The sequence below is a fragment of the Necator americanus genome, chromosome IV (genome assembly GCF_031761385.1).
Source record: "Necator americanus strain Aroian chromosome IV, whole genome shotgun sequence".
In the NCBI taxonomy this organism is placed as follows: domain Eukaryota; kingdom Metazoa; phylum Nematoda; class Chromadorea; order Rhabditida; family Ancylostomatidae; genus Necator; species Necator americanus.
The window spans coordinates 19,368,550-19,392,197 of NC_087374.1; the positions used below are offsets into that span (position 1 = coordinate 19,368,550).

At 42.3% G+C, this 23,648-nt stretch overlaps 6 protein-coding genes across 16 annotated transcripts in view; 4 read left to right on the forward strand and 2 right to left on the reverse strand.

Annotated features, from left to right (window-relative positions):
- Window positions 1–188: 188 nt before the first annotated feature.
- Window positions 189–3,323, reverse strand: RB195_001923 (uncharacterized protein; the record flags this gene model as incomplete). 2 transcript variants are annotated; one of them, XM_064198925.1, is made up of 5 exons in its annotated part: window positions 189–345; window positions 453–661; window positions 1,208–1,301; window positions 1,593–2,665; window positions 2,709–2,744. In XM_064198925.1, 5 exons carry the CDS (start codon window positions 2,742–2,744, stop codon window positions 189–191), a joined length of 1,569 nt encoding a protein of 522 aa, XP_064054806.1. The 2 variants fall into 2 exon arrangements, with proteins under 2 accessions (XP_064054806.1, XP_064054808.1); XM_064198926.1 differs by lacking the exons at window positions 189–345; window positions 453–661; window positions 1,208–1,301 and adding an exon at window positions 3,288–3,323 and having other exon boundaries at window positions 1,589–2,665; window positions 2,709–2,942.
- RB195_001924 (uncharacterized protein) lies at window positions 869–1,564 on the reverse strand (the record flags this gene model as incomplete). The annotated part of the gene is made up of 1 exon (XM_064198927.1): window positions 869–1,564. One exon carries the CDS (start codon window positions 1,562–1,564, stop codon window positions 869–871), a length of 696 nt encoding a protein of 231 aa, XP_064054807.1.
- RB195_001925 (uncharacterized protein) lies at window positions 2,829–8,417 on the forward strand (the record flags this gene model as incomplete). 3 transcript variants are annotated; one of them, XM_064198928.1, is made up of 6 exons in its annotated part: window positions 2,829–2,863; window positions 3,503–3,590; window positions 3,988–4,143; window positions 4,223–4,388; window positions 8,158–8,267; window positions 8,331–8,417. In XM_064198928.1, 6 exons carry the CDS (start codon window positions 2,829–2,831, stop codon window positions 8,415–8,417), a joined length of 642 nt encoding a protein of 213 aa, XP_064054809.1. The 3 variants fall into 3 exon arrangements, with proteins under 3 accessions (XP_064054809.1, XP_013306913.2, XP_064054810.1); XM_013451459.2 differs by lacking the exons at window positions 2,829–2,863; window positions 8,331–8,417 and having other exon boundaries at window positions 3,525–3,590; window positions 8,158–8,273; XM_064198929.1 differs by lacking the exons at window positions 2,829–2,863; window positions 8,331–8,417 and having other exon boundaries at window positions 3,525–3,590; window positions 4,274–4,388; window positions 8,158–8,273.
- Window positions 8,418–9,813: 1,396 nt separating this feature from the next.
- On the forward strand, window positions 9,814–12,317 carry RB195_001926 (uncharacterized protein; the record flags this gene model as incomplete). Of its 2 annotated transcripts, XM_064198931.1 has the most annotated exons (5): window positions 9,814–10,187; window positions 10,585–11,178; window positions 11,246–11,304; window positions 11,424–11,590; window positions 11,784–12,317. In XM_064198931.1, the coding sequence occupies 5 exons, from the start codon at window positions 9,814–9,816 to the stop codon at window positions 12,315–12,317; spliced, it is 1,728 nt and encodes a 575-aa protein (XP_064054811.1). The 2 variants fall into 2 exon arrangements, with proteins under 2 accessions (XP_064054811.1, XP_064054812.1); XM_064198930.1 differs by lacking the exon at window positions 11,784–12,317 and having other exon boundaries at window positions 11,424–11,602.
- Window positions 12,260–14,657, forward strand: RB195_001927 (uncharacterized protein; the record flags this gene model as incomplete). 2 transcript variants are annotated; one of them, XM_064198932.1, is made up of 5 exons in its annotated part: window positions 12,260–12,322; window positions 12,921–13,022; window positions 13,693–13,851; window positions 13,909–13,958; window positions 14,564–14,657. In XM_064198932.1, 5 exons carry the CDS (start codon window positions 12,260–12,262, stop codon window positions 14,655–14,657), a joined length of 468 nt encoding a protein of 155 aa, XP_064054813.1. The 2 variants fall into 2 exon arrangements, with proteins under 2 accessions (XP_064054813.1, XP_013306914.2); XM_013451460.2 differs by lacking the exon at window positions 12,260–12,322 and having other exon boundaries at window positions 12,936–13,022.
- A 1,324-nt stretch (window positions 14,658–15,981) lies between these two features.
- RB195_001928 (uncharacterized protein) overlaps window positions 15,982–23,648 on the forward strand; it is a gene marked incomplete at both ends in the record, with an annotated part of 29,170 nt that continues 21,503 nt past the window's right edge. For 2 of the 6 annotated variants that reach the window (XM_064198937.1, XM_064198935.1), the window contains 5 exons: window positions 18,942–18,979; window positions 19,264–19,392; window positions 19,472–19,502; window positions 19,616–19,661; window positions 19,755–19,938. In XM_064198937.1, the coding sequence (XP_064054818.1) occupies window positions 18,942–18,979; window positions 19,264–19,392; window positions 19,472–19,502; window positions 19,616–19,661; window positions 19,755–19,938 (428 nt within the window). Of the gene's footprint in view, window positions 16,054–17,593; window positions 17,676–18,928; window positions 18,980–19,263; window positions 19,393–19,447; window positions 19,503–19,605; window positions 19,662–19,754; window positions 19,939–23,648 lie in introns of those variants that run through there. The other 4 variants (XM_064198938.1, XM_064198936.1, XM_064198933.1 and 1 more) reach the window with 4 other exon arrangements.

Below are 23,648 nucleotides of genomic sequence, written 5' to 3' on the forward strand. Positions count from 1 at the left end.
GTCTTCGCAGCTCCGACTTAAGAGTCTCCGCGACCCAGCGGAATATGTATCGAAAGTAAAACATAGACAGGCCGGTCACATCATGAGAAGAATCGACGATAGATGGACTAAAAGAACGCTAGAGTAAATCCCAAGAGATACTAAACGCCCTCGAGGGAGACCGCCAACGGAATGGGGTGATGTGTTCGCTACACAGATGGACCAGCTGAGAGCTCAGCTGAATACGGCTCAAGGACCTCGTCAACGTCACTCACGACACTTGAGAACATCTTGGATGACAACGGCGAGGGAATGAAACGAGTGGAAGAGATACTGGGGCCCGCACGTCCAGTGAAGATGGGCCACCTAAGTATCTAAGTAAGTAATCAAATGGAGAAGTAAATAGTAAACATAGTATTAACGTTTAAAAGTGAATAAATAGAAAAATAGGAAATAAAAGTTGTTTTGTTCACCTGGGCTGAATTCGATCATCGTAAACGAATGGTTCCAAATGCTTAGCCGTTACCGCCACCAAATAATTAGCCAAAGTTCGTGAAGGGAATTTAGAAATAAGCAGTGCTAATTGTTCAAAGTAGCTAAGGTTCATCACTGAGACCACCGAGGTGTCAGTCAATTTCACCGATTTTGACAGCTCAGCAAATAGCAAATCATTCCATGATATCTGAAAAAAAGGGGAATACAGGTAGGACCGGTTTCAGAAATGTTCATGAGGAGCAATAAAGTGATTCATAAATGGCAAAAATAGTAGAGAAAAATGGATCTTGAGTAGAGAAAAATGGATCCGGAATCTGACACTTTTTGAAGATTTTTGAACATCTAGTCAAAATAGTCATGACTTACCTGACTTGACTTAATCGGTGGGAGGGTTTTACGGCCTGACGCGGCTATCGCATCCATCAACGCCTATGCCCCTTTCTTCCCAGGAAAGCGATTTTATTATCCATTGCAGTGCAGCTGTGAACAGCTTCGGCGATATAATAATATCGCCTTGTCGTACCCCCTTTTCAATGGGTATGGTGAGAGGGCGGTGGAAAAGCTGTATCTTAGTCGTGCATCGTTCGTAGCAATTGGCTAATGTCCTCACATACGACGCGTCCACACCTTGATCGACCAGCGCTGATAGTATTGCATTCGTTTCTACGCTGTCAAAGGCTTTCTCATAGTCGACGAAGGTTAGAACAAGGGGCAGGCGGTATTCACGGCAAACCTCTATGACCCTCGACACGGTCTGGATGTGGTCCAAACAGCTGAACCCCTGGCGGAATCCAGCTTGTTCTTGAGGCTGGGTCTCATCCAGCGTCCTAGATATGCGTGTGAGGATGATCTTGGTAAATATTTTGTACAACACGCTCAGCAAGCATATCGGACGGTAGTTCCGAAGGTCCTCTCGGTCACCTTTCTTATGGATAAGAATGGCTCGCGAGGTCTTCCATTGGTCTGGGATCCTTTCTTTCTGAAGATAGAATGTCATGTGCGCCGCTAAGATTACATGAAGTGGATGGCCACCAGCCCGAAGAAAGTCTGCTGATATAAAATCAGGGTCGGAGGCTGTGCCAGGTTTCATGCTCTTGACAGCGACTCGTACTTCCTACGGGAGAATTGGTGGTGGAGCTTCACCAGTGGGAATGATCGAGCTTGACACAGGTGTTGATGAACGGAAATGGTTCGAGTAGAACCTCTCCGTGATGATTTCCATCTCACAATGAGAAGGCGCGCGAGTTCCGTCTTCGGTCAGCAAGGCTGCAAGCGGAATATTATATTCCCGGAGATCCCGGCAGCATATCTTTAGACTCATTTTTCTTTGTGCTGCTTCCAGAATCTTTTGCTTGTAATTCAAAAGGTCCTCCTGCAACGCTTTTCTGCAGCTAGTGTTTGCTACTAACCGCTCAAGGTGCGATGCATTCGGATCAAGCCTCAAAACCCTTCTTCTTTCCAACAATTCCTTGGTGTTCTTCGGAATTCGATCCAAGTTTGTCGTGCGTGGTTTCGAGGCACGCTCAGCACAGACTCGTAATCCCCTGAACAGCATCTCATAGTCCACGTGTGGGTCCTCCTCGATGTGCCAGTCACCTTGGGACAAGGAGTCCTCTAGTACGCAATCCTCGACTTCTTTTCTCCTTCGTTGCCGATAACAGATGTTCTTTTCCATCGTGTGGCTAGACCGTATTTTCGCAGGAAGGAGACGGTGATCAGAACCACTACAAAAGGATGATACTGCTGAGACGTCGAATAGACACCACCTCCGGTTGGTGAGTATGTGGTCGATCTCCGCACGAGTCATTGGGCGATTCTCATGTCCACCGACGATGATCTTTTTCATGAAAAGAGAGTTCCCATGAAAGAGGAGAGCGGCGGACAATAGCCTGGCGAGACATTTGCCATTTTCATTCAGGTCCCCTGGTCTTCTTCCAATCCTGTATTCCTCTTCTGTGGTCTTTCCTAGTTTTGCGTTGAAGTCTCCGACAACGAATTTGTAGAAGGACTTCTCGTTGCGGATTACCTCCTCCAGCTCCTCGTAAAATGCGTCTAATTCGGGTTCATCAGCTGCTGATATTGGTGAGTAGCAGTTGATGATACTGATGGGTTTTTGGCGCAGAGGGCGGAGGCGAAGAATGGCCAGACGAGGTGACAGGATCTCTTGAGAATCGACAAGATTGACGACAGACTGCACAACCAACACCGCCTACGTTTCGCGACCTTACCGGAACCTTCTCTTCACGAATGACGAGTGTACCATCATTCATCTGTCGTACGTCGCTCCTTCTGCACTTGGTCTCCTGCGAAGCAATCACGTGAACTTTGATACGCTTTGCAGCTCCGAGAAAGACATGCAGGTCAGCGTCTGTGGACACTGTTCCGCGTTGTAAGTACACAGTCTGAGACAGTCTCCATGGCGAGTCGTGCGTGTCGCCTTCGTCCAGAATCAGTGCGTCCTGAGCAACCTGAGATGTGATCACCTCTCGCTATTCGCCATACCGTCCGACGTCTGAGACGGCAGGGCCCAGTGTGCAGTGTACTGAAACACTGTATATGCTAGAGTGGCAAAAAGACTTTTTCCCAAACTAAGCAGCCACGCCACGGCGAGCATAGCTTTCACCACAGGTCGTCGCCCAACCTATATGGATCAAGTAGTCAAACCTTCCCCCCTTTAAACCTTGCGACATTTTGCCAAGAGGGTGGTGAAGTTTAGCAGTGGTTTACTCTTAGCTAGGCTTCCGATTCCGAGAAGTCGGAATAGGAATGTCGGATGTGTCGAACTCCTTGGGAGACACTTCCGGAGGATGAACCTCCGCTGTGCATCGCAGTTTGACGCCCACTGTCATCTCCACGCCACTATGAGGCGGTAAACCGTTGTGGAGGTGACATCTTCTCCATTTTATTCCCCTTTTATCATTATACCAAAATTCATTTATTTATTTTACTAAAATTTCATTTGTTACTTTCTTCTAGATGACTCAGTGTTCACTACCTAACTCATATCCTAGAGTCCTTTCTATTTCAGCTGGCAAAGATGTGTTGATAACATGGAAGAGTTTGAGCCAGTTCAGAAACTTTATATCATGAGTCATCAGAATCACAAGTATGATAAGGTAAGCTGATTTTGAAGCAGAGGTAAAAAAAATTGAAGATTGGGAAAGGATTGACTGAAAAACGAAATTGAATAGTACGTAAGTGAACGACATTTTTGTGGAGTGAACATAATTTCGGAACTTCTGTTGAAAATTCCCAGTCACGGAAAGAAAGCCGAAAATGAGAAGTGGGGTAAATGAATGCACTTCTCTCACTTTTCTGGCTCATTTTAGCTGGTGGCGAGGTAGTTGCTTGTCAGATTCAATGAATTGCTACCTTTTTGCAGTTTTACATGTGTTTTTGTACCATTTATTAATCAACTTTTGTCTCTGGAATCTTTTGTGCAAATCAAGAGTACAACAATCAAATACAACATATCTTATTGTTTTTTAATTTCTTTCTTAATTTTTCTTCCAGATCAAATCATATCTTCTGGAAATCAAGAAGATTTTCATCGTTTCACATCGAACCCTACTTCTACGATATTTGGGCGAAATCTATAGAATAGCGTTTCTTGTTGGTTACCCGCAGCGATTAGCAAATGAGGATCTCGTCTGGAAACCATTCGCAACGGTATGAAATTTTATTGCAGAATCAGCTGCACTCATTCCTCTGTCAGTAGTCAGAGAAAAAACATTGTCTGTAAATTTAGATCAACACTGATCCGAACGATTATTTTACTTCGATTACAAGACTTTTGAAGCAGCAATCTATCAATCAATTGTCACGAATTGGGACATATCTGGATTCTGACGATACCATCGAATACGATGTGCTTCGACCCACTATCCACTACAATGCTCACCTCTCGACTATGGGTTAGTTAAATAATTGTTATAACAGATTATAGATTGTTATAACAGATTAGAATATAATTATGCTATTCAAATGTTGCGTCTTCCACAAAAAAACTCATGTTCCTTACTTTTTTGGATTTCACACTAAAAAAGAGAATTTTGTCAAGATGAAAGAGTTATTTTTGTGAGTCAGAAAAGAGGAATAAGTCCACAGTTTACTTGAATTTTTCCGGAATTTGAAGTTCCAAATTGCCTCCTACTATTTGTTCCCAAGGTTAGATGACGTCAATGTTATGAGCAACACGAAGCCAAATAATTATGAGAACTTGTCGAGATATATCATGTTTATATGATAACGGGCTTATATTGCCACGTACGTATATATATGTCAGTCTGAATGTCCGGCTAAAGCCGGACTTCAGACTTTCGGTGGTTTTAGCTTCGCTCCCCTTCACTGATCAATGAAAGTTAGTAGTAGTGGTGTTTTCTGTGAAATTAGATTTGTGTTTTTTTGACAGCGCTTTCCTTCTCTTCTTTATATTATAAATTAAGGCGAAAGATTACGGAGTTTTCCTTCTAAACGCGTCAATTTCACATCTGGAGAATATTCGGCCATCAGCTGCAGACACTCCTTCAATGCCAGAATAATATGGATACAATTTGAAAGCATTACTCGAGCTATGGGTATTCCTCTTGATTTCCCCCAACAGTTATCACAGAATGTTGTTTTAACATAAAATGACGTGAAAAACATCATTCTACTGATAATGATAACGTTCCACGTCAGATCACATAAATACCTTGCTATTATTTAAACAGCCGTTTGGATGCGTGTTTCCACTTGCTGAGAACGGCATGCTACAAACTTGAGGCCAACAAAGAAAGAAGTATGCACACGGAGCAGTCATGACGGTGAAGAGCAAAGCGCCCAGTGGCCACGGCTTTGAAACGGCTGCAACCATTTATCTTTTACATCATGCACTCTGAGTTATTGCGCACCAATGACCGGGTCCAAAGACGCCGTTTGACCCGTCCCCTTCCATAGGTATCTGGCGCCAACGCACCCGTCGCACCCCTTCTATAGGTGTCTTGCGCCGGAGCGCCAGTGCGACGTCGTTGGACTCGCCGTACCCTCTGCTTTGAATATCTGGCGCCCGCGCACCAATTCGACGCCGGTGGACCCGTCGCACCCCATACTATGGCTGTCTGGCGCCGGTGGAGCCGTCGCACCCCTTCTATAGGTATCTGGCACCGATGCACCCGTCGCACCCCTTTTTATTGGTATCTGGCGCCGGCGCGCAAGTGCGACGCCAATGGACCCGTCGCACCCCTTTCTATAGGTATCTGGCGCCAGCGCGCCAATCCGACACCGCGGGACCCGTCCCATTTTATAGCTATCTGACCTCAGCGCGCCAATTCGACGCAGGATGGACCTGTCACACCCGCTTTTTCAAATTTCGTGACACACACACACACACACACACACACACACACACACACACACACACACACACACACACACACACACACACACACACACACACACACACACACACACACACACACACACACACACACACACACACACACACACACACACACACACACACACACACACACACACACACACACACACACACACACACACACACACACACGGACTAAGCTCGTTATTATATATCATGGTCATGATCATGATCATGATATATAATAACGAGCTTAGTCCGTGTCCGTGTCCGTGTCCGTGTGTGTGTGTGTGTGTGTGTGTGTGTGTGTGTGTGTGTGTGTGTGTGTGTGTGTGTGTGTGTGTGTGTGTGTGTGTGTGTGTGTGTGTGTGTGTGTGTGTGTCTGTGTGTCACGAAATTCGAAAATGGGGGTGCGACGGGTCCACCCGGCGTCGGATTGGTGTGCCGGCGTCAGATACCTATAGAAGAGGGTGTGACGGGTCCACTGGCGTCAGATACCTATAGAAGGGGGTGGGACGGGTCCACCGGCGCCAGATAGCCATAATATGGAGTGCGACGGATCCACCGTCGTCGGTGTACCCGGTCATTGGAGCGCAATAAATTAGTGTGCATGACGCAAAAGGTAAATGGTTGCAGCCGTTTCATAGCCGTAACCACTTGGCGCTTTGCTCTTCACCTTTATGACTACTCCCGTGTGCCTATTTCCTTCTTCTTTCGCCTCAAGTTTGTAGCATGCCGTTCTCAGAAACTGGCTGCTTAAATAGTAGCAAAATGTTTATGTGATTTAACGTGGAACGTTATCTTTATCAGTAGGATGATGTCTTTCACGTTATTTTATGTTAAAACATCATTCTGTGATAACTATTGGGGGAAAACAGGAGGAACACCTATACTTCAAGTAATGCTTTCAAATTGTATCTATATTGTTCTGGCATCGAAGGAGTGTTTGTAGCTGATGATCGAATATTCTCCAAATGTAGAATTGACGCGTTTGGAAGGAAAACTCCGTAACCTTTCGCCTTAATTTATAATATAAAGAAGAGAAGGAAAGCGTTGTTAAAAAAACACAAATCTAGTTTTACAGAAAACACCATTACTATTAACTTTCATTGATCAGTGAAGGGGAGCGAAGCTAAAATCACCGAAAGTCTGAAGTCCGGCTTTAGCCGGACATTCAGACTGGTATATATATATATATATAAGCATACGTGAAGTAAAGATAGAATTCTCTTCGAATGTAGTACTGAGTTCTTTAGAAAAAGAACCACGAAATCATCACTTAAATTCATCATCATTTTGTGGATTCTTGAACTTCTAAAGCAAAAGAACGAAATAAGCATCTGTAGAAAAAGTACAAATCTAATTTTACGGAAAATGCCACTACTTCTGATTACTATTGATCAGTGAAGACAAAACCCCATACTGACTATGTATCATGTTATAAGCACGACATAAATATGTAGTACTGATGCAAGCAGAACCATAAGTTGATTACCTGCACCGCAGCACCAGTTTGGTTCATAGAGAGATTTTCAGCTCAGATTGCTCTGCTTCCACTTTCTTTGTGTCAAAGGGTATTGTAACTACGCAATCAGCCGATTCTCATTGTTCTCCTTAATCCGAGTACTCAAGCGATCATTGATTTCTCCTGAACCCTTCGAGTTACCAAGATGATCTAAATCTGTGATCGATAGGTGGTTAAAACAAATTTCTCTACGTTGCCACGCCAAACTATTAGAATGTAAATAGTGGAGTTGTCCAGACCAATTAAAGGATAAAGAATAAGGTTTCTGGCGTTAATCAATCCGCTTGGGATGCGCCCCCACGTTCACTTCAATTCAGAATGATTTGAGGTTCACGAACGTGTAACTGGCCTATACAATGACCTGCGGTGGCTAGCCGATGTGAAAAGTCAGTGTTTTTATCCTCCCATACAAGTCTGGTACCAATTTATCGACCCCGGAGGGATGAAAGTTTGATGAGCACTAGGGCAGATTCGAACCTCCGTTCGATCGTGCAGGAAGCGGGACCTCTAACCGCTACACCACACCCGCCCCTTCAGACCAATTACATATTGGTTTCTTTAAAATGTACATATCCACAAACATTCCACATCGTTCTCAGCTTCGTTACTGGATTTTCCTTTTTTCTTTTGAAACTTTTTCATTTCTTTTCTCCGGTGTCCTACTCACAGAAAATCAAGTCATCTACATTTATTTGTGTGGAGCTAAAATTGCAGTGAAAAATGCTTCAATGATTTTTTCGTTAGAAATTCGCAACTCGCTGGAATAGTTTCCGTCTAGTTTTATTGTTATATGTTTCAGTTATTCCCATCACATTTCTCCAAGCTCCCATATCCTATCCTGGTGGAGGTGCGCCAATGTATTCTGTATATGGTAGCCTCGGAATAGCAGTTAACCATTTTATTGCAAAGGTTTGATGGATTTTCTTCGACTATGTAGTCTAGTTGTTCTTCTTTTATCTGGTTTGAACCTAGGATTTCTCCACCCAGTTAGAGGTAGCCTGCCTCTCCAGGGTCGACTATCCGTTGAGAATTTCTCAACAGGGAGTCGTAAAAAAATGAAGCAGGCAAAGAGAAAGAGAGTATGAGTAGTTAAATAAACACATATTAAGGGATGCAAAATATTAGAAAAATAAATGGCACGAAAAATAGATGAAAGATTTTGCAAGTCTAATTTCACATCTTTTGGTGCAGGACTAGTTTGGTAAAATACCAAACAAGTGAAGGACATCGAGGTTAAGATAAATGCGAGGGGTTATGAGAGCGAAGGCAAGAAAAAGAGTTTAAATTATACAATGTGTTCCAAGCTAAGCCTCGTGACCTTTCTTCGGAGTGAGTTGTTCAAAAAAAATTGAATGCACGCTGTAAAATAAAAATTTTGATCCTCCCTAGGTTTTAGCTTGTTGTCATAACCATCTAATATAAGCATTACAAATTTAAATATTATTATTTTATTTATAAGGAATGGAACCAAGTAAATTTAACTTCGTATTGAGTACTACGAGGCCGCAGGAGGAAAACTTCATTTCTTTCGTTGCTTGAACATTGCTTCGGCACGCTTTCAATACAACCAATGGAAATAATAGGAACTTTATTAAAAGGTCCACTGATGCAAGGATTAATTGCTAGTTGATGGCGCAATGAGATGAAATCACTGACTCACTGATCAATCACTGTTTCCACTTATAAGGTCAGGGATCGATCCCAGGCTGAAGTGTGATTTTTGCATCTAGCATTTAAGAGATCAAAGAGCACATTTTTCATCCGACAGTGAGGAATTTGTTATTATTACTAGAAAAAAACAAACAACAAAAAACATTAGAATGCGTTCTGCGTCGGTATTACTTTCTCCACTTTGCAAAAATAGAAAAATCCCAGCGGGAATCAATCTCTCGACCGTGCGTTTCCATTGTCAATGAGTAAGATTGTTTCTGAATACTATGAGAATATTGCCCATGTTCGACTCTCTTTGAATCTTGGCATGTTGAAATACAGTGTTTAATTGGTTTTCTTGAGCTCTAGCCAAGATTGGTATTGATCCTCTTTATTAAACAGCAGCTAACGTTTCGGCGTTATCGCCTTCGTCAGTGCCTGGAAAAATCAAAGCCATTAGTGATTTATCCACAAGGGTTTTTTATAAGGACTTCACGGCCCGCCTTTAGATCAAAACGCGCATAGATCTTGATATGGGAATATTTTGTTTGTGACGGCAATGCAATCATCCTTTCTGTTCATTTTTGGACTTTTGGCGGTGATTCAAAATGTCTTTGATGTTCTGCGTGTTGTGATCTCGGACTCGTAGGATAATATACTAACTTCTACCTCTACTGTAGAAGAACTGTTCTTAGGAACATGCGACAGTAGGGGTGTTGGTGGAGTAGGCGTCCTCGTCAACACGAGTATGGCAAAGAACATCGACTCCTTCGAATAACTTGCGACCCGAATCGGACGTCTACGGATGAGATGTGATCCAACACCAGCTTTGACTACTTTCGTCGCTTACGCCCCAACATCAAGCTACGAGGAAGAGGAAGTCGAAGCTTTCTGTATGGACCTGGAGAAGTTCTACCGAGAAGATCATGCCTTCTACAAGGTCATAATTGGCGATTTCAACGCCAAAGTTGAGCCAAGAAGAACGCCGGAGAAACTTCACACCGGGACCCACGACCTACAATGGAATGACAAGGGGGAGAAGCTCCCCGAGTTCATCATGATGACTAAGACCATCCATAAGAACTCCCAATTCCAGAAGCACTCCTCTCTACGCTGGACCTGGGAGTCACCCGGTGGAGGATACCGTAATGAAATAGACCACATCATCGTCAACAAAAGGTTCTGCCTGACGGACGTCTCTGTTGTGCCAAAGTTCTATACGTGATCGGACCATCGCCTCTTTCGAGGAAGATTTTCCTTCACAAGGAAAGCAGAGAAAGCCGCCAAGTTCAGAGGGAGAAATCCCAGGATTATCCTCAACTGGGATCTCTTCGCTACGTTAGCCGGCTTTTGGGAAGATTCCGCTCGTTGAAAACCTTCACGACTGCGCAAAGAAGGCTGAGAGTTTTAAAATCACCAAGAGGCGCCTGTCTCTTGAAACTCTTGAGCTGATACGCCAGCGTGGAGCAGCACGAGCCGCAGGGAACCAAAAACTCCGAGCTCGCAAGGCTTTGCAGAGAGGCGATAAAGGAAGACCTCAAAGAGAAAAGAGCAAAAGTGCTGGCTGAAGCTGCAGAGGCGGCGAAAAGCATCCGCTATGCCCGTCGAGACTTCGCCAGTCGCAAGACGAGAATCACTGCTCTCCGGAACCCAAAGGGAACAGCCATTGCATCGAGAAGGGGGTGGAGAAAATCATCTACGACTTCTACTCTGATCTCTTCGACAGCCATGTCCACTTGCTTCCTCACCATCTGAGGGAAGACGGACAAGTCATTCCAGAGGTTCTCCCTTCCGAAATACGACATGTTCTCTTATCGGTAAGAAATCGTACGATACCCGGTCCCGACAGAATAAAACCAGAACAACTGAAGAACCTTCCGCCAGTACTCATCAACACCCTGGCGAGGCTCTTTACACGTTATCTGTCGGAATGCAAGGTTCCTAAACAGTGGAAGACCAACAAGACCGTGTTTTTGTATAAAAAGGGAGATCCACATGACATTGGCAACTATTGTCCAACTTGCTTACTGTCCGTCATCTACAAGCTCTTTACAAGAGCGATCCTTAATAGGACTGAAAATGTGTTGGATGAAGGACAGCCATGCAAGCAGGATTTCGAAAAGGATTCAGTACGATTGACCACATTCATACTGTTTCGAAACTCATCAAGGTATTACGAGAGTACAAGATGCCGCTCTGTCTCACGTTTATCGATTTGAAGAAGGCCTTTGATTCAGAGACGGAAGCGGTCGTAGAAGCCTTGGACAACCAAGGCGTCCCTACTCAGTACATAAAGGTACTTCGAGAGTTATACAGTAACTTCACGACCGGAATTTCGCCATTCTACAAGAACATCATCATTGACGTGAAGAGGAGTCCGACAAGGTGATACAATTTCACCCAAAATATTTACAGCCACCCTCGAGAACGCAATGCGAAAGTTGGAATGGGACGACATGGGAGTGAAGGTTGATGGTCGGCAGCTACACCATTTGCGCTTTGCTGATGACATCGTACTGGTAACACCTAGCATCAGCCAAGCGGAACGAATGCTGACCGAGATAAAATATGTGGATGCATCGGTCTTCAGCTGAATCTACAAAAGACGATGTTCATGCGGAACAGATGGGTCTCGGATGCCCCATTCACGGTCAACGGAACGAACATATTTTAATGCACCAGCTACGTTTATCTGGGTCGGGAACTGAACATGATGAACGACCTGACCCCCGAGCTGGGGAGTAGGAGAAGAGCGGCTTGGGGAGCGTATAAGAGCATCGAGGATGTAGTGAGGAAGACCAGGAACAACCTGCTCAGCTCTTCAACACTACCGTACCTCCTGCTTTGACCTATGCTTCGGAAACCTGGGCATTTCGCAAGCAGGAAGAAAACGCGGTGAGCGTCATTGAACGCGCAATTGAAAGAGTGTTGCTAGGAGTATCCCGTTTCACGCAAGTGAGGGACGGGATTCGAAGTTCTCTCCTACGTCAACGATCGAAGATTAGAGACGCCGCCGCGTTTGCCAAGGAAAGTAAAATAAGGTGGGCTGGACACGTGATGCGCTTTATCGACAACCGTTGGACCAGAACCGTGAGCGACTGGGTTCCCCGCGATATTAAGCGCACTACAGGAAGACCGCCGACCCGATGGTCAAATTTCTTCACGAAGTCCTTCAAAAAAAATTATGATGCTCTTCGTGTCCCACGCGAAAGGAGAATCCACTGGGCTACTCTGGCACGCGACCGGGACAAATGGAAGAATTACTGGCTCTTGCTCGACCAGTTCGAAGATCAACGGGAGTCAAGGTGATCAAGGTGACTTACAGCATATATATTACTATATACACTATATACTATACTATATATTACACTTTATATTTATATTAATATCTATTATGGTATTTATTAGTATTTGCTATATTATATTATTCCGATTTATTCACTAAGCATTATTATTCACTATGCATTATTCACTATGCAATTTCTATCTTTCATTCTGTTTATTATAACAAATTTTTCATTGCTTTATGAACGGCTATAGTAGAAAGAATGAGATGAGGGGGTCTTCTGTGAGGGAGGTCAATTTCGGGAGGGTGTTTTTCAGACTACACGCTTGACCCTGTTGGTCTGCGTTGTGTGCTTTGACCTTGCGCAACGATTGTTCGATTGTCAACATTAAGATCGTTCCACGAGATCACCTCAGTTGCGGACTTCTTTTTCCCGAAAGAATATTTATAAATATCGATCTAAATGTTGGAGATTTTTTTCTTTGTATCCCTTCTTTACGTCTTTGTATGATACGCATCCGAAGACAGCAAACGTAACGCTGCGTTAAGTTACAAATGAAGGAATGCAATCGAATGCAACATTTACAAACTGATCACTAATTTCTTCTACCGCTTTCTTTTTCTAGATCTTTTGGCCACAAATGGATGTCGAAGCTCAGAAACAGTGTTTGGATTCGATTTATCGTGGATTTCTTAGCAATACAGACAGAAACATTCCAGATATTCAAGTACGTTTGAAAGAATAAGAATCTTCGGAATTTTCAACTTAATTGAGGCTCATCTGAGTTCCTTTTTCACACTATCTGTCCTCGGTTTGCATCGGAACATATCAAAGAGTCGCCTGATAGTAGAAGTATATTAAAAACTTCACGATAGCCTGATGTCAGTCTACATTCGCGCATGCTCACTTATCAGTAAAACTAAAAAATGAAAAGTTTTCTTCTGCAGCAGCCAGGAAAAATTTGAAGGTAGTTTATCACGAAACCGACAATGTTCTGGTCTCTGTGGGCAAGCATACGGTGAAGCATCGCTCGATTACCTATAATCGTTCTGAAAATGGGGAGAGAAACACCTTAATTTCTACGGTCATTTTCTTCCTTTTTTTTCATTTTCTGTATATAGGTTTTACTTGGATAGTCTGCTGAGGAAAATTCATCGATTTTCGACCGCTCGCTCATAGACGTTGTGTGCATAGGGTGCACTAATGTACATACCTCGTAGAAACAAACCTCTGTTTCCCAAGGCGTTTTGGCGGAGGGTTAGGTGCAATTGAAAGAGGACACGATCGTAATCTACACTCCGATCTCTATATATGCCTACAGAGACCTCAACGTCATCAGTTTACGCTACCTTAAAATCAGCAGAGTATCCGTATAAACTTGCTGATGCTTTCTCCAGGACGAACTCCTACAAGCTATTGAACTTTCCGATGCTTTAAAAACAACGTCATATGGTTATTCAACATGGTCGAAGGGGAACTCGACAAAAAAGGAACAAAAACTTCCAGGATTCGACGGTTTTGATGATGACCAGAACATGATAATGGTGTTTGGCACAGTGAGAATTTCTCTACCGGAAAATTTTCATTACCTTCAAAAACAGACTTATTTCCAGCTGTTCTGCAACAGAGAAGGTGCTCTACCTGGATCACCGTATGAAGCTGTGTAAGTATTCGAAAAAAATAAACAGCTTTCTTTAACCCAGAGACAAGGATCCGATAAAACTGTGAAGCATTTCTTGACGCTGGAGTCCATCGGTGTGAAAATATCAATTTTTTCTAAAGTTGCCGTGAATTCTCCCTGAAAACGTCTGCGCGGAGGTGAATACAGTCCCCGCCAAACATGTTCGACCTGGCTTACACGACACATCCGCGAGGAACGCGGTCCCTGCCTCTCTGACGAATTCGCTGATTTATGATTGATCAATTAGCGAATTCCGTTGCGCTGATAGGGTGCTGAGGGCGCCAATATAGGCCGGACCTTCGTGTAGGTGTCGCGTCTGCCATGCAAATCTTTTCGAACTGGTGACCTGTGTGTACCAGTGTTATCTCCTACGTTTTTTCTTCTCCTATATTGTTAATTTCGCACTAGCCTAGTCAAAATGTTGAAATGTTCCAAACAATTGTTTTAATAGATTTCCAACAATCATCCAAACGTAAATGTAATCTTATTTTATGAAACAAACCAAGCGAACGTTTGTGATTGTTGTATGCGCTCTTAATTTCCCTAGTAAATGTGAATCATAGGACTTCACTTTATTGTCATTTCAGGATGAACGCCGTGGCGAGTAACACCAGATCCATTCCAGCAAATTTTAGATGCTCCAACAACTCCGCTATCTATAATCGAAGACTTTGTGTTTAATTGGAATTCCTTAATGCTCCCGCCTGATTTGTTGTACAAAATAAGGTTGTATGTATGCTGACCGTAGTCAGATTCTGCTAGACAGAAGCATAAAGAGAATGAAACACTCTCGTCTCTAATCACCTTGAATCAGTGGTGAATTATAATTCTACAATTTTGCAATGAGTGATTTTTTTCTGTTATTTGATGACGAAGGTAATACTTCTGTGTGCTATGACGTCAGAGACAAGTGTAATTTATGGTTAGGAACTAGGAGGAGCAACCTTTTATTTGTGCGTAGAGCAAAGTGATGAGCCGTAAGAAAACAGAGGTTAGAGGAAAATTAGACTTTTAATCTTGAATGATTAAATTGTCCCCGTCACATCGTTTTCGAACAGTGTTAAATATTGAAGAAAGCCACTTTGAACATTTTTTCTCGTCACCATCTTTCTTCATCAGTAAATCTATAGAATTTTTTTTATTAGAATAGACGCAAGGAGAAGCAGTATTTTCTTTAGTCAATGGCTGATGAGAAATTTGTCTTCGTGAAAAAAAAAACATCGCAGCCAAAGCCAATGTAACACAATCAAAATTTATTTATTTATTTGTGTACTCAAGGTGTTCCACAGCATTGGATAAAAGAAGCAAAAAATACAGAACAAGACAGCGAGGAAATATACGGATTTTCAGAAAATTTATTTTAAAAAACTACACCAACAAATGTTGAACAAGCAGCAAGACAAGCAGGAAGAAGCTACAGTATTCGTTGTAACTCATGTTTTTGAACAAACCCCAAAAAGATGAGGGAGATGAGAAGATGACAGTTTTTTTTAGCTTAATGTTTTATTTCCTGGTTGCAGCTATGTATATACGCGTTATACGGGAAGCATAGTCGGACAAGTGGAAGAAGGACGTATTGTGACGAGTGTAGCTCAGGATTTTGGTTTTGCTCACGTGCATGGGATGCGTTACGGAGGAAAGAAGGTGGTCGCGACAGGCAAAAAAAGGCTCATCAATCAGCGGATACAGTTGCAATCGCATTTAACAGATCTACAAGGGATGCAGTCTCACTCTCTGCAGCGGCATAGCGAACGTGTGTAGGTGATCTCCTTTCCCGACGACTAGTACGCTGTGTTCCGCTGACAACATACATCGGCGGGACCATTTGTGATGGTATCAAGGGTATACTGGACCAACGAGGAGTGAAGCCGCGTGCTCTTCTCGGATGAGAGCAGACTCAGTCTGAGTAGTGATTCTGGACGTATCTGCTTATGACGAGAGACGTTAACACGTACTGCGCTCAGGAACATTGCCAAAGATGATTGTTTGGTGATTTAGGTACTTGATGTGGGGAGGTATAGTCGAGTCAAAACGACATGGAGCAGGCACAGTTGCAGAAGCGGCTGCGCTCGAAGCGGTGCGGTGGAGGCCGCGGCTGGAACCGAGGTGGGACTGTGGCGATCTGCAGAGATAGGAGGATTACACAATCTCAAGCGCTACGCTCCACCGCAACCGCTCACGCAACTGTCCGTGCTTAATGTCGTTTTGGCAAGCTATGTAACGCTACCTGGGCGTGCCGAGTTCCAAATTTTTGAACACGGTACAAATTATCGCTCAATGTTATTGTGACACTGTACTCCTTTCCCTCCTGCGTCTTTTCAGGGATGCACTCTTCATTTTTATGGATAACGATGAGCGTCTACATCGAACATCGCCAACGGACCTGAGTCCCTTCTGGGCTTTTGCACAATATAGCTGGAGTGGTTGACCTTGGTTGACCATCTCCTTTCCTTCGGGCAGCAGTGCCTCTTCCCATGCACGTGAAATAAGCCGAAAGGTAGGGAGTGGTATAATGTATACTGACAGCTATTGCCACGCGGGTCTTTCCGTCTGAGAACTTTCTGTGCCACTAGGGGCAGACCACACCTCAAAGTTGGGTAATTAAACCTTTATATATATATATATATATATATATATATATATATAGATATATATATATATATATATATAAAAATATATATATATATATATATATATATATATATATATATATATAACAATAAACACGAGGCAAGATTACATACATACATAAACTGGTCATAGAGAGGTGACTCTCTATATGAAACAATGTTGTGAACAATACCAAACTCCTGGGCGACACTCGTCATACTTCTTTCTTCCAGTCTCCCGATGATTTTTTTCCAGTATGAAGCTACCCAAAGGTGTTCCCAGGTAGTGAGGAACATTACCATAGTGCACCGTAACTGGTTCCCGATAGACACATATTTTTTTTCTGCGCCGTTCAACTGCCACGGCCAGTTTTTCCTTCCTGGGCCAACCCAATTTAGCACTATGGTCAAGCTGACTTCACCTCATCGTCCAACTTTCCGCGCACGACAGGAAAACCTCCGACCACATATTTCCGCATTTTCGCTCATTTAAGCCGAGCTGTTAATATGTTATATTACTTCAGCTAACTCGTCCTTACCTTTTTTACACCATTATAGTTCAGAGAAAAGCGATGAGAGTTCAAAGCGCAATAGGAAGGAAAATTATTGTTTCTGAAAAAAAGTGCTTCCTTGTTTATTTCCTGAATTGAGATAAGGTGTCAGTTAGTCCCTATAAATGGCTCCTTTTTCGAACAGACCGTCATAGAATTTCTGGGGCTTTGAATGTACTTCACTAGTCCCCGAAAGCTTCTTCAGTGATAATGGTTCTCTGAGATTCATCTTAAGTAGAGGTTTTATAAGAGCTGAAATGCCATTAGGAACAAAGGAACCGTATACAACTCGTCCTATTGACATAGTATTAATTGTTGTCGAACTGCTCAAATGGTTGTTTAAGAAAGTTTGGTTGAAAGATTTCAATATCAGCAGAACTCCGAGCGGGTTTCAGAAAGGCAACTCTTGCTGTTGACGGACAATATCTCATTGGCTGGACTTCGTGTACTGTTTCAGATCATAACATTTCGAAACCGTCCTGTAACCAACCAACCCCTCAATCTCTCCGGAGTCGACAAATTGGTACAGACTGGTCTGGGTGAGTTTAAAAACACACTGCCCTGGTACAAAGCATAAGCTCGCAAATCATTATATAAACACGCCATCCTTGTACTTTTTTATGCTAGACGATGAAAACTCAAAACCTTCATAAGGGTATGAAATTCTACATCGTTAGAACGTAAGAACCCGTGGGGCTCCTCGTGCAACAGTAATTGACCTATCACCTCTCCGCTGCGGCGATTTCGTTTCACAAATATTTCTCCGCTTTATTCCCTAACGTAAGTTGTGCTGAATCTGCAATTAGTCTCCTAGCCGATACAGAGCGAAGGTCGTCAGCAATGTAGTTTTTCTATCATGCTATATAATAACGGGCTTATTCTGCCATGTGTATGTGTCTGTTTGTTTGTGTAACGAAATTCCAGAACGCGGAGAGATGAGATGAGTCCTCACGACGTCAGATAGGTGTGCTGGCGCCACAAATCGATAAAATGAAGAGAGACGGGTCCTGCGCCGACACCAGAAAGCTGTAAAATAAGGTGTGACGGGTTCCATGGCGCCGCGGTGCACTAGTACGCTAGGATTTCGAGTGAGTAGTAAACGAAACGTTGTGAACCATTTCATGGCCGTGAAAGTTCCTGCGTTGCATTTCACTCCTGCGTACTCAACCACACGTTTGCCTCATCAGGTTGCTACCATCCTTTCTTTAGGGAATGGCAACACGAATGAAACCCACTGCTTAAGTAGTAGCGAGCAGTTTACATGATCTGGCGTGGGACCTTATCTTCTTCAGTACGATGATGACGTTCATGTCATTTCACGTCTTATCATGTCGGCATGTTATTCTGCGCTAACTGTTGAGCAGAAAGAGGAGAAAAATTGATGATTTGAAATACGTTCCCAAATTTTTCAGTATCGAGGGGATATATATATATATATATATATATATATATATATATATATATATATATATATATATATATAAATCAAGTTTTAATACTCTCCAAATGTACTGACGAATTTAGAAAGAACACCATGAAATCATCACTTCAATTCATGATCATTTCGAGAATGCTTAAATTTCTGAGAAGAAAGGAGCGTAATTAGAAAAGATACAAATTTGATTCTCATAAAATGCCGCTAAATTTGATTTCTACTGATCAGTGAAAAGGCACGAGGTTTGCACCAGAAGAAGTTTGATGTCCAGCGTAAAGCGGGCGTTCAGACTAGTTTTTACATAACTTGCCACGTCGGCACCTGGAGTCTACTGGATTTCATTTCCTGTAGAAGTAAATGAATAGTCCGCATGAGTTATCATTTCGGAATCGTTCTTCGCTTCGTCAGGTACGCTTTCTCCTTACCTTCCATCAGTTCGGGCGAAACGAACAGACAGACTAGTACATAAGCAACTTGCGTGCGAATAGAGTGTTTCCACGAGCTTTTGAGAATGTTTGTAAAGTCCCATTAAAAACCTTAAATTAAACTTAAATTAAAAAGTAAATAAGTAATTAATTAGTAAAATCGTTGACTAATTATGGACATCAGTTCCGGTTCATTCTTATTCAAAATTGATGAGTAGAGGTGCAGTTCACGAGTACAATAGTGATCATGATCAATTGTTCTTTAAGATCTAGAAAAAAGACTGCAAAACAGAATTATATGATCCAGTGTCTCCAACGGTGCTATTCGTTACGCAATAGAACGCACGAGCGAACTTACGTGTTCATCCACCTTGCAATCCAACTAACATTATTCAAGTAGGTTGCACCACTTGCACAATCGCAGACACGGTGCGAATTGTCATTGTATCAGTACCCGTTACAAACTGCATCGCAGGGAGAAGGAATCACAGAAGGCTATTTCACTAGTCCTATGAACTACAAACATCGCCAGCTTCGTAACACAGTCCCTTTAACGTTCATTGGACGCTTATTCAACTTCACAAAGTGAGCAAGATAAGAAGATTTCAGACTTTTGCAGGAGGTGAAAAGCTCTCAAAAACTTGTACTAGAAAGACGCGTAAGTCGTGAGTCGTTCGTTGAAATTTTTCGTTTTCCTCTTTTTTTTCTGACACAGCAACGTAACAGAATATCACAGGTGTGACCTCATTCTGCTACAGGGATTATCCCTTTGATTGTGGATCGATTGCTTCATGGAGCTTCCTATACAGTTTCACGTTACGAAATGAAAACTACCACTTTTATGGAAAAACAACCATTTCGCTTTGAATTTGGTCACAAAAGAGTGTCATGTGTTCATAGACGAGAACGTGAAAGAGTACACATCTATGTAAATTGCCTCTGGTGAGTACGTTAGTTTTCTATCTTCTTCTACAACAACTTTTTCCAGCATTTTTAACTTGTGTTTATAGGACATCTTCTGCAACTTGATGATTTTAATTTAGTTTCTAACTCATTTTGGTAATCGTGCACCGCAAAACTCACTTTCTAAATGAAATTTTCTTTTTTGTTTTTTGATTTTTGTGATTTTGAGATCTTCCACTACATACATCCTACGATACCAAATTATTAATCTCTTCGTTCTGAAATGTTAAGGTCCGATCGTAATTCAAAATTTTTCTATTCTCACATTCTGCTTTCTGTGCTTATACAGAACTCTTGCTATAGAGATGGTCTATTGATTGCATAACTACTTTTTCATCAACTGGAGAAGAACGTATTTGGAGCAAATCACGTTAATTGCGCGCTGATGTTTGACGTGAATTCAATTTTATTCTGTTCTTTCTTCCTATCATAATATACAATAACGAGCTTAGTCCGTGTTTGTGTGTGTTTTTTGTCTGTGTGTCACGAAATTCAAAAAAGGGGGTGCGACGAGTCCACCCGGCGTCGAAATGGTGCGCAATAACTTCGTGTGCATGTTGCAAAAGATAAATGGTTGCAGTCGTTTTATAGCAGTGGCCACTGCGTTGCTTTTCACCTTCATGACTCCGCGTGTCTATTTCCTTCTTCGATCACCTCAGGTTGCTAGCATGCCTCCCTCAGAAAGTGGAAACACGCATGCAAACAACTGCTTAAGTAGCAAGATGTATATGTGATCTGACGTGGAACGTTATCTTCATCAGTAGGATGATGTCTTTCACGTCATTTTATGCCAAGAAATCCTTCTTTGATAACTGTATAACTGTAGTGTTGAAACAGGAGAAAAACCCACATTTTGAGTAATGCTTTTAAATTTTGTCAGTAATTTATTGGTGAGGAGTGTTTGAAGCTGAAGTTTGAATATTCTCCAAATGTAGAACTGACGCGTTAAAGGCAACATACCACGAATCTGAGGTAGTGAAGTATCCGTATATGGGGTCGTAGATTATGGAGACGGGGGTAGTTCCGCCCATCTCTCCCTATATTACTGCAAACAGCCGCCTCCAGAATGTTGTTTTGCACGACGCCATCTATTGCAACGCTCCACCCCTTGCACCGCCTCCGCCCTGGCATACGTCGAAAATCAATTTGGACTGCCCCGATAGCCAGTAAGGGATGCTACTTTTGCAAGGGTGGTGCGCTGCAACAGAAGACATCGTACGAAACAGCATTCAGGGGGCGGCTGCTTGCAGTGATCAAACACGATCCAGGGAGAGATGAGCGGAACCACCCCGGTCTCCATAATCTACGACCCCGTATACGGTTACTCCACCTGAAATCCGTACCATCCCAGGTTCGTCGTGTGCTGCTTTTAAGAAAGAAGACTATGAAACCTTTAGCCTTCAGTTATAATAAAAAAAGATGAAGGAAGATTTTTAGAGATACACAAGTCTTTAATTTTATTGAAAGAAATTTCACAGAGAACGGCACTAATATTAATTTTCGTTAATCAATGAAGATGAGCGAAACAAACACCACAGAAAGTCTGAAGTCCGGCTTTAGCCGGCCGTTCAGACTGGTTTGATTCATAAAGAGGGAGGAGTCGTGACTCGTGCATTTCATATGCCATTCACTGCCGTTCAATTCATAGTTTAACGAAGAAATCAACATAGTTTTATTGGGTAGAGGGATACTTAATGGATCTGATTCTTCCGAATTTTGTCTTAAAAGAAAATGAAACTAGAACGAAGTAGTCAAAAATGAACTATATGTTGCAGTCTGCGACTTCCTACCGTCGTTGAATAAGTTTCTTGATGACTTGCGTTTCTAAAATTTTCTTTGAAATATATTCTTAAAGTCTCCTATACGTCATACCCTCCTTTTTCTCCCATACATACGACGGCTCTCACCAGCAGCTTCGATGCCTTCATCATTTTTACTAAACGCAAAAGAAAAGAAGCCTATATCGAAAACTTCTTTTCTTCTCTTAACCGACATAGCGAGAAGAGTGGAAAACTCTTCCAAATAAGCTCTGAAACGCTTTCCAGTGACTTTCTTCCTATGTAGCTCTAAAAAGAAATCACATTTTGATATACTACATAAAGTCCGGCTAAAGCAGGACTTCAGACCTTCTGTGGTGTTCCCTTCGCCCGCCTTCACTGATCAATGAAAATTAGTGGTGGCATCATCTGTAAAGTTAGAATTCTGTTTTCTTAACAACGCTTTCTTCTTCCATTTTTTAAAAGTAAGCTTAGCCGAAGGATTTCATAGTATTCATTCTAAATGTGTCAGTTCTACATTTAGAGAAAATTCAAAATTCAGCTTTGAACACTCTTCCGATACCAGTACAACAGAAACACAATTTGTAACCACTTCTTGAAATATGGGTTTTATTCCTGTTTTCCCAAAAGTTATCACACGAATGATGTTTAACATAAGATGACGTGAACGACATCATCGTACTGCTAAAGATAACGTTCTTCCTATGTAGCTCTGAAAGGAAATCACATTTTGATATACTACATAAAATCTTCTTATCAATACCGTTTTTTTGTTATTAGTAATCAGTCTGGGCTCCAAGTTCCAACAATCCTTTTATCTTCCCATGTTCCTTCTTGTTCTCCCTACTCCCTATTTTATTATCATACCAGTCTGAACGTCCGGCTAAAGCAGAACTTCAGACTTTCTGCGGTGTTCCCTTCGCTCGCCTTCACTGATCAATGAAACTTAATGGTGGCATCATCTATAAAGTTAGAATCCTGTTTTCTTAACAACGCTTAACAACGTCAGACCATGTAAATTGTTGGCTACTATTTAAGCAGCCGAATGCATTTGTGTTTCCACTTTCTGAGGAAGGCATGCTACCGACTTGCAGCAAATGTGTTGGGAAATGAGTCATAGAGGTGAAACACAAAACGGGCAGCGGCCAGGCTACGAAACGGTTGCAGCGTCTCATTTACCTTTTGCGATATCCACACGAAGTAACTGCGCGATACTGCTGCACTATGATGCAGTAATTCCACGCCGTTGGACAAGGCAACCCCCATCTTATGGCTTTCTCTCCGTCGGAACACCGATTCGACGCCGTGGGACCCGTCGCTCTCCATTTTATAGCTTTCTGGCGTCGATACTTTAAAATACTACGTCGATTGACCTGTCTCACTGCTTTGTGGAATTTCGTGAAGGACACACACATTACAGAATAAGCCCGTTATTACATAGAATAACAGCCAGAACGAACGTAAACACCTATTCGTATGAGTTTTGTTCGAGTGCGCACAATAAAATCAATCCTCACTTCTGTTATGGATCTGAGTAATGTGTTTGTGTGCTCAAGCCGCTAGAATCCATAAACATCATCGAATAGCTGATTGGTGTTGCAGTATACTACTTATACTTCCACTGCTATTATCCGAGCTAAATCTATTTAATCCCTTATTTGGTAACAAGCAAATAAATTTATTAATATTTCATTCACTCATATTAGAAATATCATCATCCTAGTAACAACCACTGTGCTGTGCTTCTGTCTCCATGGTGATTACCTCTTAAATATTCTTACTCGCTGGCATTAAACACTATGCATTGTTCTGATTTCCCATCTCATTAACACTTTAATACTTCATATCCGATGGCTGTAGCGATTCGTTTTGTTGATAAAATTAAACACCTATGCGGCTTCTCATGATTAC